Consider the following 13,117-nt stretch of genomic DNA (forward strand, 5'->3'; position numbering starts at 1 on the left):
TTCAATCTCAAAATTTTATTAATCTAATCCACAGAAAGCTACGTCGCTCTTGCTGTCTTGTAAACAAAAGATTCTCTCGCACCTTATTTCATCTTGATTCATTTCTAAATTTCAAGCCTTGTATCACAATTACGCGTTTCAAATTTGCATGTATTCAATAGATTCCATAAACTTTTGGGACACGTAATTTTAACAATTTAATGATTACAAATACAATTGCAATTATTTCATGAATTGAATATTTTTTATGATTGAAAAAATGTTTTTCCCCTTTCTGTGAAAAAATTGCATTTCATTGAACCGTGTGCAACAAAAGTTATACAGAACGATTCTCTAAATCCCTAGGCCGCACTTTACTGGCGAACCATGGATCCTAGAGGCATACTTCCAATTAGAAAAAGTATCCAAATAACGTATAGATTTCAGATACGTCATTCATGTTGCAAGTTGTATAAATATTAAAATAGGAAAACAAACTTACTTTTTATGTACGGACATCCTTTTCTAAAAACCAAATTAGAAAGTTGTTGTCCTGTCTCTCCTGAGCCCAACAAAAGCATAATGAGCTTGTACATTAGTTATGCTGTTCTTTCCAAAGTTTTCTCAAATTTTACAATACAGTCTTAACGAATAGTTCACTTTGAAACGTGAATTTTCTTTTTGTTGGGCTCAGGAAAGACAGGACAACAATTTTGTAACTGGGTTTTTGAGGACAGGGTTTCCGTATAAAAAGTTGATTTTTGTATTTTAATAAGTGTACAGCCCCTTGCAATATGAATGATGTATCGGAGGTGTACACGTTATTCGGATAATTTTTCTAATTAGAAGTATGCCTCTAGGATCAATGGTTAGCCAGTAAAAAGCGGCCAGTGGAATTAAGGAATCACCGTGTGTGTGTATAAGGTATAAAATATTTTATTCTTTTATATTTCTTCTCTTAAAGCAACATTGTTCAGTTAGTGCTTCATACAACAACAAACAAGATATTATAGGGATGATACAATATGTTCATATATACTTTGCCTCTAGCTCAGTAACATAAAAAGTGATTTCTCTTACCTTTACCTTCATTCACAGCTAGTAGTTCACCTAAACTTCCATATTTCAGCTGATCAATAAATTGAAATTCGATTCGGTCTTTTTGGTTAACCTCCAGCTCATCCCACAACATTCGGATATTGTTTTGCAACTCAACATATTCGGCATCAAGGTCAGATGAATCTGTTACCAAAGCTAAAAAAACCATTCTTATTTGACTGCTGAATATTATCCATGAGCCAAAATATTATAATATATAGGGGGGTCTAATAATATCTTTGTTCAATAGATAACTCCTATACCATTTATCTAAGAGGAAATTTCCAATTGTGCAAAGTGTTTTATAAATGTTATCATCTATAATCGCAGAAGCCATTCCAATCCAAAAGATTATTTCTGAAAAAGCAATGAAACTTGATTTTTTTTGTGGTGCTCGTATTTCTCGAAATTGTTGAGATACTTAAGATTTTACTGAATAACATAATATCTCTTCGGGTGTTCCTGCTGAATAAATTTAATTGGTCGAGAAATTATTTGTCTCCGAAATCTCTTACCTAAGTCGATCGGATTCTATCCCTCGATATAGTGGTACTCTGGGGACCAAGAAAAAATATCGATGGAGAGGGATCATCGTTACACGAAGAGAGGCAATATTACTATTATTTATTACGTGAAATCGAATTTATGCTTTTATTGACATCTATTCTAAATCGGCATTGTTAGTACCACCAGAAAATGCGATTTTAAATATTTTATTCTTCACAGAAAAGTATAGTTGATCAGTTGAAAATAAAAATTCAGTAAATATTAAATATAATTTAGTCGTAAAAATCAGTGATGTCTTGTTCCTGTACAGGTGTTTATCGTACAGCATCTCTATACACTACACAGAAAACAGCAATACTGTTATAACTTCAATCAACACTTTCGGTGTGTGATCAGGTGGTGGAAAATACCGATATTATTAGACTTCCTAGGAAGAACAAAAACAGATGACAAAGTTGAAATTATATTCAAGATGATGTCGAGCGATGTATAAAAAAATATTGTTTTAGCGGTTTCAAAATATCTTAAAAAATATCATTATAGGCGGATTTATCGTAGTAAAAGATAGGATCATTGTAGCAAACAGGTTTATACCTTAATTCTATGTATGACCCAACTTTTCAGTAAAAAGATGCTTTAAATATATACATATTCTATAGCATTTAATATGCACCTTTATCTCGTTTTTTTTTTTTAGAATTTGAAAGACAATTTATCATCTTTTTTCCACACGTATAAATGCAGGGTGATCCAAAAGTCACTCAACTCATTCTAATATACTTTGTTTTCAAAATTCTATCAAGAAATAAATAAAAAAAACTATATAGTTCAAATAAGACAACATTTGTAGATAGAAAAATAAAGTTCGTTTCAAAATGTTTCAACGTGTATTCAAATTGTGAGCCTTTTGCGTGAATGCAAGCGCGTATTCTTTTTGCCAGGATTCTGGCCACTCTTCTCAGGGCACTCACCTTTTCAATCTTCGATTGAATGTTTTTTTAGTTAATCAATGAAATGGGGGATTACTCTTGTGCATTTGTCTTCAAGTGTCCTCACAAGAAAAAAATTAGGGGATTTTTTTCAGGGTCCGGTGATCTTGGTGGCCACGATCCTTTTGAAATAAGGCAGTCATCGAAAAATGTGTGTAATAATCCATTGTCTCATTAGACGTATGGCGGGTAGCTCCATTCTGTTGCAAAAAGCAAAAACGTTCATTTTCATCCAACACTACGACGTATTACAAGATCATATCCCTGCACAGTTCACTATCCACTGTTTCTTTAGAAAAAATGCACCCACGCATTCCTACGGCGTGAAATTGAGCACCACACACCGATTTTGAGCGTATGCAGAGGCTTTTCATGATAGACGTGCAGATTTTCGGTGCACCAAATTTTGACATTTCATCTGATCTAGAGCTTTTATCTAGGGGACAACCCTAACACGACAGGGTTAAACTACAATTTCTTCAGAGGTTTTTTTTTAATTTTTTTTCCTTTCCGTGCCAAACACCCAACGAAAGTAAAATTATCCGCTATGAGCGGGTTGATATTTGTTGAAAAATGAACTGAAATATTGAATCCCATTAGAAAAAATCCAAGTTCGGCCTTCTTCTATCACGATTGGCGCTTTTTCTCTCAATGTAGTGTGATAGTATAACCTTGCTGTTACGTGTAGCTTTCGTGTAATTACGTGTTGGTTTCATCCACTGTATTGGCGATTTTATCACCAGATTTGTAAAGTATTAGCCACAGAGATCTACTTGCAAACTTTTTTTAACCAAATCAACACTTTTGCCAAAAATGTGGTAATTTGTTCTCTTTCACTATCAAGTCAAATTTTTTGAGGGAATGTGCATATAGTGCGTTTGTTTACTACGCGATCGTTTTTATACGCTGGCGTTTTAATCAGATTACAATGAAATAGAGCAATATTTTTTGAGTTATTTTAAAATTTCATCGAAACAGTCAGGTGTAAAAAGCTTCAACGAAGATTGCAAAAATGGTATCTTGACGAAGGTGACGTGTACAGTGTACAAGCAGTAAAATAATATCAGCGATTCGATCAGAAACTTTCAATCAAACTGGTCATTGTATGAATTGACATATTCAAAATAACTAGTGGTTTCTCGGATTTTATCTATTGATTATTCATCGAGTCCCATTTTCACACCGATTTCTGCATGTTGTAATGTACAATCCTTGAACCTTACATACAGCACAATCTGGGCTATCTCGCTCTTTTATGAAATGAAGATAATTAAGAGGAGCTCTGTCAACAATAAATTCGTAGAAAAGGTTTTCAAATCTTCTATATGTGAAAAGATGAGAATATTTAGTGCAGCACTTGTAAAAGATGAAAAAATTGGGGAGTGAACACTCAAGGGAATATTGTATAGATGATTTGAATTTGAGATGGAGAATGGCTTTTAGATCTTCAGGGTATATACGTGTATCGGTAATGATGTTGGATGAGGAGGCCCTATTTCTGACTCTATTGTCAATGATTTCATTCATAATGATACCAGAGTAGCTAGGAACCCAAATTAGATGAATGTAAGTAGAAAAAAAACTGGCCCACACAAGACATGAAAACAGAAGATGAATGACTGAGTGAGATTTATATATAAAGGAGAAAGACTTCAGTACCATGAGAACAGATTTACAATCTGAAAAAATGATGAGAGGACGGTTATGAATAGCTAAAGATTTCGAAGTCATTGTAATACCGATTGCTTCACCAGTAAATACTGAAGAATTGGGGTTAATATACCAGGTATTCATAATGTTGAGTGAGGGGCTGTAAGCATCACAAGCAACTTGCTGGACTTTTGAGGCGTCAGTGGCCACTAATATAGCATGTGGGTCCATAGAGTCCACATAGACCTGAAAGGGGTGTTGAAGGCCAGGAATTTTAGGGAAGTTCTGAAATAACAATGAATAAGTAGTGGTGGTAACATTTTCTGGGAGACATGGTTTATCAGGATATATGGGTTGCAAAAGTGACCGAAGAGTGAATTGAGTGAATGAGAAAAACTGTCCAATCTTTTGGAGAGAGGAGGACACGGTCTATACGGTTGGAAGCACCTTGGGTGGGAGATGCAGTTAAGTTGATGCAGAAGCTACTGATTCTTAAAAGAAGGTGATCCACAAGAGTGGGATAGTTCAGTATAATTCTCATTTTCAAAATTTTTATAGAGCGAAGTAAAAGACGGGTGGATCTCATGATAGAGTTGTAAATGGAGTTGTTTCGTAGAACAGAGTCTGAAGCATTCAGCCAGACAACAGCTCCATAGCCAGTGATACCAGTGATTATGTTCAAGAAGATAGGTTTTACATACACGCAAAGAATATTTTTAGCTGTGTGATTTATGGATCTGCAAATATTCATACTATAGGTACCTTCAGCTTGAAGATTTTGTAACTGTTTTTTCCAGCGTGATGTGCGATATCGAATTAGACACCTAGGATTTTCATATATAGTACAAAAGGAACGTTTATGTTGTTGATAGGGAAAGAAGGAAAAATGAATCTTATATATATATATATACAGTACAATTGCGAGTAAAAATCGAGGAGTTGGATTTATCCAAGGATATCTCAAGGGCACTGTTGGAAGCCCACATTAAAATTTTTGACATGGATTCGTTTAAATCATTTTCTGCTACAATACCATCAGATGAACTACTCATAATAAAAATATCGTCTGCAAATAGAGAAGTTTTTGTGTGAGTAAGAATAAACGCAGTGATGTCTAATATACATAGTGCAAAGAGAATGGGGATACAGAAGATCCCTGGAGAAGACCAAGAGAAAAGGGAAATGATTGTGATGACGTACCTCTCCAATGAATATAGTGGTTCCTCAAAGTAAGATAATTTGAAAACCACGTGAGGAAAGCATTTGAAAAACCCATGTTAGCCAATTTGTGCAAAAGCAAATAACAAGGAACTGAATCATAAACACTGCGAATATCTATGGCCATAATGTAGCAGATTTCATTTTTTTGGAAAGAATTGTAAATCTCTGAAGCAATATCTCTTAAGCAAGCCTCAGATCCTGTTTTAAGTCTGAAGTCATAAAGGCAAGATTGAAATATCTTATATTTAAGTGTAATCCAGCTAAACCTGTGTAGAATAATTCTTTCAAAAATCTTGCTTATATTGTTTGTAAGTGTAAGGTCTAAAGGACTTTGGATCTGATGGAGGTTTTCCTGATTTGTGGATAAAAATCATACGACCTTCTTTGAAAGCTTGTGGGACAGCCGAGGAAAGCCATAATACCATAATACCAGTTATTGAAAGATTGTAGAAACTCCAAGCCTTTCTTAGGAAAAAGTGTGAAAGTTTTCAGTGATATCCTATCAGGACCTGGAGTATTAGATTTACCAGTACAAACTGCTTTGAGAAGTTCACTTTCTGTGAGTGGGCTTTCTAAAATATTGTTAAAGTTACAAGATGGGCCGATAAAGTGGAATGATAAATTGTTAGGCTTAAAAGGAAAGTGGGTGGATTTCAATAAGTTAATTTGATCCATAGGATCAGTAATATGATTCTGGCCTACATTAAAAATATGATTAGACTGATCCCGAGTCTTGGACGCCACATAGCGATGTTTGCGAAGAATGTCATAAATGTTTTATGGGTAGAGCGTGAAGAAATCTCAGTCATAAAAATTTTAAAGCGAAGGATCCTAAGATGGCATCTAAAAAGTGATGCATGTTTTTTGTAATTAATAAATTTATTGATAGAAGGAAGGTGACGATATTGACGAAAAGCTTGTTTTTTATTTTTCAGAAGTAAGCGACCTTCCATATAAAGGGGAATTTTATATGAACGAGCCACTGGAAGGGTAGTTTGTGAGGAATTGACGATGTGCAACACTTGCTCATAGAGAGTTTGAAAACATGAGGAATCCTTAAATTCTTTAAGGCGAGAAGTGACAAAGGGCCAATGAATTCTACATTTCCTTGCTGTATATAAAAAGTTGCTAGAGGAAATTGTGAGGCGTATACGTAAGTGATCACTGTTGTTTAATAAGGAGTTACTGACCAGACAATTCTGCGATGCATATTAGGGGAACTCAAACAGAGGCTCAGATATGAAGTAGTGTCCCCATTGTAATAAGTGGGGCATTTAGGAGGGGTCAAGCAAATATTGTTTTGAATATGCCAATCATAAAGTTTCTTGCTTGCAGTAGAGTCATTACTGCTGGACCAAGCTGTGTGATGACAATTCATATCTGAAAGTATAATAAATTCCCCAGAAATATAAGACAGAGCTTGATCTAAGGGAGCAAAGGTGAAATGAGATGGAGGTCTATAAATGTTAACAACATAGAAAGAATAAGTAGAAGTGAAAACCTGAGTAATCAAAATTTCCATTTCTGGTTCATAATAAGTCCAGACTAATCTTGATGAAATATTTGATTTAATGGCAGTGATAAGACCACCCCCTGCAGCATAACTTCTGTCAAGACGGTATATATAATAGCCAGGAATAAAGAATTGGTTAGAAGATTTAACAATGTTTCCTGGGAAACTAATATTTCATAGTTATGCATAAATTGTTTAATATAAGTAACCTTGTTTTTTATGTCACGGGTGTTCCATTGGAGTATATTGATGTGAGGGTCATGAAAAATGAGAATTATATCTAGTAAAAAATGTGAGCATCAAGAAAGGTGGAAATTACATGTAAAATGTAAAAACTGGCATAACGAGTTTTATGATAGAAATCAAATAAACAAATGATAAGTTCCATAAACCTAATGAAACCAAAAACAAACAGTTCCATAACCTAATGAAGCCAGAAACAAAAAGTTACATAAACTTAATGGAAGAAAGAAATAAAAAGGAAAGAAAAAAAAATTTTCAACTATTTTTCACCCCGACCCACCAAAGTAGCATCAAACTTGCTGGGTCTGTATGAAATGGCTTGATTCACAAATTTAGAGGAATTAGCTTTCTTATGATGTAAGTCATCCTTTGTGGAGAGGGGTTGCAGCTGATTCACAATCGTAGTAATTATTCAGGGATGATTTCCTTGATGGAATTAGTTACAGCTTCCGCTATAGTGATTTTCAGATCGGCCATCATAGAGTCTTTCATTTTTTTATTTCCTCATACACTATTTGTTGAATTTCATTTCGGATGGAGATAGTATCCTTGGTAGGGTTGACAGCCACTACGTTAGCGTATAAATCTCTTGGTGATCGGTAGACTCTTCTTGACTTATGAAGAGGAACATTATGTAATGCCTTGTATTTCAAAATGTTTTGTTCATGTGTATATGTAAGGCATGATTTATCTGTAACAATGTGATCAGTTGATTTACAACTGAGACATTTTTTTTTTTGGTTATTGCAGTCTTTGGCTAAATGGGAAGCACCACAGAACAGGCATGATGGAAGTGAATTAGAACAAAACTTTGTTCTATGTGTATATTGAAAACACAGCTGAGGCCTATCTACAAACAATTGGGGGCGGAAAATTTGCCACCAAAGGTTCAGTTCATTAGGGAATGATGTACCAATTAATGATGTAATACTAATAGATGTGGTAGGTACTTTTTTATGTACTATTAGCCTAATATTAAGAGGAATTGTGTTATTTTATTCTAGTTCATCGGCCAATTCAATCAAAGTGATAGATGTGGGAATATTCCTAATAAGGAATTTAGATGAGAGGGGGGTGTCCGTCAACAAACTTGTAGAGATTTGTAATGTTGAGGATAGAGGATAAATTCAACAATTCTGTAGCAGTGAATGCTGATGAAGTTGAAATCACAACGTCGCCTGCTCTAGAGACTATGATTTCCTTGATATTAATAGGTTCCGAATCTTTAGATGCCATGAAATCCCTAACTTGTTTAGAACGAGAACTTGGAATACTTTTATCCCCATGACATTTTATGGTAAAGCAGTTTTTTTCCTCTTTTGAAGCAATGTCAATGATATCTTTACCCAGAAGAGCTGAATTCCATATAACCACATTGTCTCCTACGTCATTACTAGACGTATCCGCAATGTCACTATCATCCATTTTTTCAATAAGTCATCTTAAGAATAAGTTATTCAACTAATTGATACACACATAATATCACTTTTTAATGGCGGAGATATACAGATGGGGAGACTTCTCACCAGCGGGACGCGCCCTGAGAGCTTAAGCGTAATGTGAAGAACTTAATACCTAGATCGACACTACAAATATTCCACAGAAATAAATTAATAAAGTTACGATAGACAAACACACACACACCACTAAGAAAGAACTTTTCGAAAAAACCCGAAATTCACAACAGCTACCACGACGAAAAAAGACCGCCACAGGGCTACACGAGTACCTTCTTAAGACATTTGTTTACATCCACAAAAATCAGGTTGCAGTTACATTGCGGGGAAAAGCGATAAAAAAATACAAAAGAAAAGGAGCAAATAATGATATACCGTATATAACATGGGAGGCATTAAATTAGTTAAAATTTTCCAATTTTCAATTTATCATAAAAAATTAAGCATTTCTTGGAATAACTACCGCAGAGGCATATGCAGTAACATGATAAAAAAATAAGGTTTGTGGTCTTAAATGCATATAAGCGTGCATGTTTCTGTGGTCAAATTTAACCTAGACGAAAAACCAGATGTACTATATAATATTCTTACATATCTATTTTTATTCGTTCTGACATTTTTTTTTCGGAAATAATATTCCCAAATGGTCAATTCGAATCTGAAAAATACTGTAAATGCAGATTTACCTTGAATTCAATTATTAAAAATACTACTTAATTTTTTACATATATTACGTGTCTTTGACATATTTTACGTTTTAATATATTTTCAAGTCTCAAAATTTCGAAAAGACGTGAAAAGTGACAAAAATCAAGAACTTCAATTACCGATATCAGCAAATTTTCATTCGAATGTCATGGAGTGAATTTACTTCAGTGCAATGAAGAGAGGCACAAAATTTAATAATTGATTTTTTTAAATTGAGGTCCACGTAAAAATTTTAATTTTTGTACTTTCCCCGATAACTTTTTTTTCGGTGGATGGGAGGGGGGGGGGTACTATTACAGATCAATTTTGCTTTATTTGCTGGTCGCTTTTCATATTTTACTTTAACTTTAAATAAGAGTCGTAGAATTTTTATTCCTATCCGACACTTTCCGAAACCTACAGTATTATGAAACATTATTTGAAATAGCTTCTATTTTCAATTAAGAAACTTTAATGGGCTATCAGCTGCAGTTCAGATCGATGAGTTACCGTGATATTTTAATAACTTTGTCAAAAGCCGATTGTTCGATTATATGGATATAATATTTCTTAGTTCGAATGTTAAGGTTAGGATATTTTATTGAAACAAAAGAGTATATTACGAGTTTAATCGCGTGAAAATAGAGTACAAACTTAAATCTTACCTAATTTCAAAGGTAAAGAAGTTGGTTCCTGGGCAAGTTCTTGATGGGAAAAAATGGACACTATCAGCAAACAATTAAGCAATGCTTTATTCATCTTTCTCGTTGTGATATGTTTAGAGTAGATGCTGAGAAATTCTTCTTCATGCTAATGTGACGAAATTGGATCGAATGTCGTTCGTTTTCAACGAAAACACGTTAAATTACAAGATGCGGTCGAAAATTGCTCTCGTGTCATTGGTTTTTTCCTTCTTTTATTTATTTATTTTTTAGAGGATTTCGAACACTTTTGCCGATGTGCCACGCAACACGAAACTTAACTTTTCTAAGCTTATCGATCAATCGTTTCCTGCAGTAGAAAAGCGCCTGAACCATAATTCATGTATCGGTTTTTGAATTGGACACGGTCAATTTGCTCTTTCACACGAATTCGCATTTTTGTTCTCTACAGTATAATAGCCTCGAGATGCGTGAATCTTTATCATTAATACATCGCAGAATCGCCATTGGAAATGCATGAACTGATATTTTAAGTGAAGTATTTTTTTTTAGTTCCATATACTTAACAAGCATAAATCTTTTATGAAGAGACTAAATGATCAGATCGCATATAAAATAAATGCTTCTATTCTTTTACCAGCTATCATATCACCATGAATGCACACGATAAAAGTCTAATAGGATGAATAAAAAGAAATATTAAATTATCATGTAAATTACTTGGGAAACTACTCAATAATTTACTTAATTCACTCTGACGCCGCCATCTTATTTAAACAACCGATGCCACAGAAGTGTTGGGAAAAATAGGGGGAAATATTGGTTATGTTGTGTCTCGTGTTCGACCATGGTAAACAACACCTGTTTGCTTCAGCTTGTCTTTCCAGCAGCGTATAAGAAAGCCGCTTCATTATTCCCCGTCTTTTATCCGTAACCTCTTTTTTTTTTTTTTTTTTTTCATTTTCCAATATTTTTCACATGTAATGGGGGAAATCCAGAAGTTCTGAAGATAATTTCATTTAGTTGAATTTTCTTCTCTTTTTGGTATCATTGCAAATGTTGTTCTTCCGTTTATCGCATTCATCCTCATTACATACCGTCAGTACATATCGTCCCCCCTCATGCCAAAAGCACGAATGTGCAATGTCGTAACGTTTGAATGTTTTCTCTACCCATGCTACTCTATAGAAGTTATTTTCCTAAAATGTTTTGTAAGATGTGTTTCAATAGGGATACACATTCGCGTTTCAGGCAAAACGTAGATAGGAAAATAAGGTATCTAACCAGATGATAAAAAAAAAAGAGAAAAATTTGCACATTCGTGATTCTGGCATGCAGGGAACGATATTATATATCAATTCTAGTATTTATGAGTCTAAAATATTGAAAAATCATTTTATTCGTCTATCGAAAAAATGAAAAAATATTATGAGAAATTATCTCATAATATTATACAAATACAAATACATACTCGAAACTTCTTTTAAAAGTCTCATTTGACTTTGGTGAAAAGCTTTCGTTGTATTAAAATAAAGCTGCAAAGTCAGAGCAGATAGAAGCATACATATATTAGTTGTATAAACAGTGTAATTCAGTAAAAAACAATAACAATATGTACACTGAGCTCAAAGAAATTTATATAATGATCATTTATGGTAATGAGAATTCCACAATTTTTCCTCGTGTACTTGCGATGATGTGATATCAAAATCATATACTGTCAACTTTATCTCTTAAAATATACTATCATCTGATTTTAACTCTGCGGCGTTTAAACATAACTTCATAAAAACCCTATAGGTATGTGAAAACAAATAATTTCATTCCACTTATAATTTCATCAATGTTAGCGATTGATTCTTTGTTTAATCAACATGGAATGCTCTAATCAGGAGAAAATTATTCTCTCTGGAGCGTTTCTTTTTATATCAGTAAATATCATTAAAAAAATGAATTCTGAAAAGCACATGAAAATGATCTTTGCACATGATCCCACAGTAATAATATTAGCCTGTTTGTATTTCATCTCCTAGGATACCTCAACAATGTAATATGTATATTGATCGTTGGTGTTACAGTAATTGGTTGATGGTCTTTGTTTACTTTTATACTTTTGCATCTCACACTTTCAAAATTCCCAACATGGCTCGATTTTGCATATATAACTTATTTTTCCTTTCATCTCCATATATAGTGAAATTTAGTTAATTCGAAAGTTTACGAGCTTTGCTTGAGAGTTTCCTATCTAATTTAATGTTAAAATTTCTTATCTAATTCGAATTTTTTTTCAAATGTTTTGAATAATTCGAAGTTAGATGAAAAAAATTGTGGTTTTTGTATGAGCAAATTTGGTTTGGAAAAATTTTATAAGCAGTCAGATTTTGTTTCTCTTGACGAAGTTGTTATACAACAAATCTTTGAAGACCAAAAATGCATAATTTGAAAATACTGACGTACTTTTAGTACACTATGAATGCCTTTTTTACGATCTTGACTTCTGGTTCGAACTGCCATGCTGAAATTCTGTCAGTTGGGCAACGTGAAGAGAAATGTGGAGCCAATCATGAAGATATACCCAGGTTTTATTAGACTTTTCATAAAAAACGAGTAATTTTTCTTTGAAAACGGCACCCTTTGTATGCTAAAACATATGTCACAATTTAATTTCTTGCTTCTTTGCTTTTCGGAGTGCATCGAGAATATTTATCACTTGATACGAATTACGTTGTTCAACCTATAAGCCTTGATCAGGGGTGGCCAACAGCTGGCTCGTGAGGTGATTTTGTGTGGAAGTAACAGTAGCACATTTCCTTGCGCAATCGTCGGAGGTCAATGATGGTAGAAGATTGTAGTAGTCAGTGATCTCGAAGACCAAAATATCCCCCAAAAATTCTCCTTTTAAGTAAGTAAAACTAACAAAACATACGCGAGGCACAAAAAAAGATTTGATCGAGCTGTGAGCAACTGTCAACACCAATTCGAGGGCTAAAAAACCAGGCCCGTCATTTAGGGGGGGCGGACGGGGGACCGTCGCCCCCCCCCTCCTGCCTTTTGAAAATACACTAAAAATGGTGTATATATATATATATATATACAAATATATATATATAT

General features: G+C 33.9%; 1 protein-coding gene across 1 annotated transcript in view; it reads right to left on the reverse strand.

Moving 5' to 3' along the window:
* LOC149080243 (ionotropic receptor 93a-like) overlaps nucleotides 1-10,139 on the reverse strand; it is a 44,140-nt gene extending 34,001 nt beyond the window's left edge. Inside the window, exons 1-2 of the mRNA XM_089239329.1 lie at nucleotides 10,010-10,139; nucleotides 1,060-1,233 (exon numbers count right to left, since the gene is read on the reverse strand). Of these exons, the coding sequence (XP_089095455.1) occupies nucleotides 1,060-1,233; nucleotides 10,010-10,103 (268 nt within the window). The 5' untranslated portion in view covers nucleotides 10,104-10,139. The remainder of the gene's footprint in view (nucleotides 1-1,059; nucleotides 1,234-10,009) is intronic.
* Nucleotides 10,140-13,117: the final 2,978 nt, after the last annotated feature.

Source organism: Pholcus phalangioides, unplaced genomic scaffold (assembly GCF_987345545.1).
Source record: "Pholcus phalangioides strain wild (caught in Gottingen) unplaced genomic scaffold, Ppha-v1.0 ptg000011l_1, whole genome shotgun sequence".
Classification (NCBI taxonomy): domain Eukaryota; kingdom Metazoa; phylum Arthropoda; class Arachnida; order Araneae; family Pholcidae; genus Pholcus; species Pholcus phalangioides.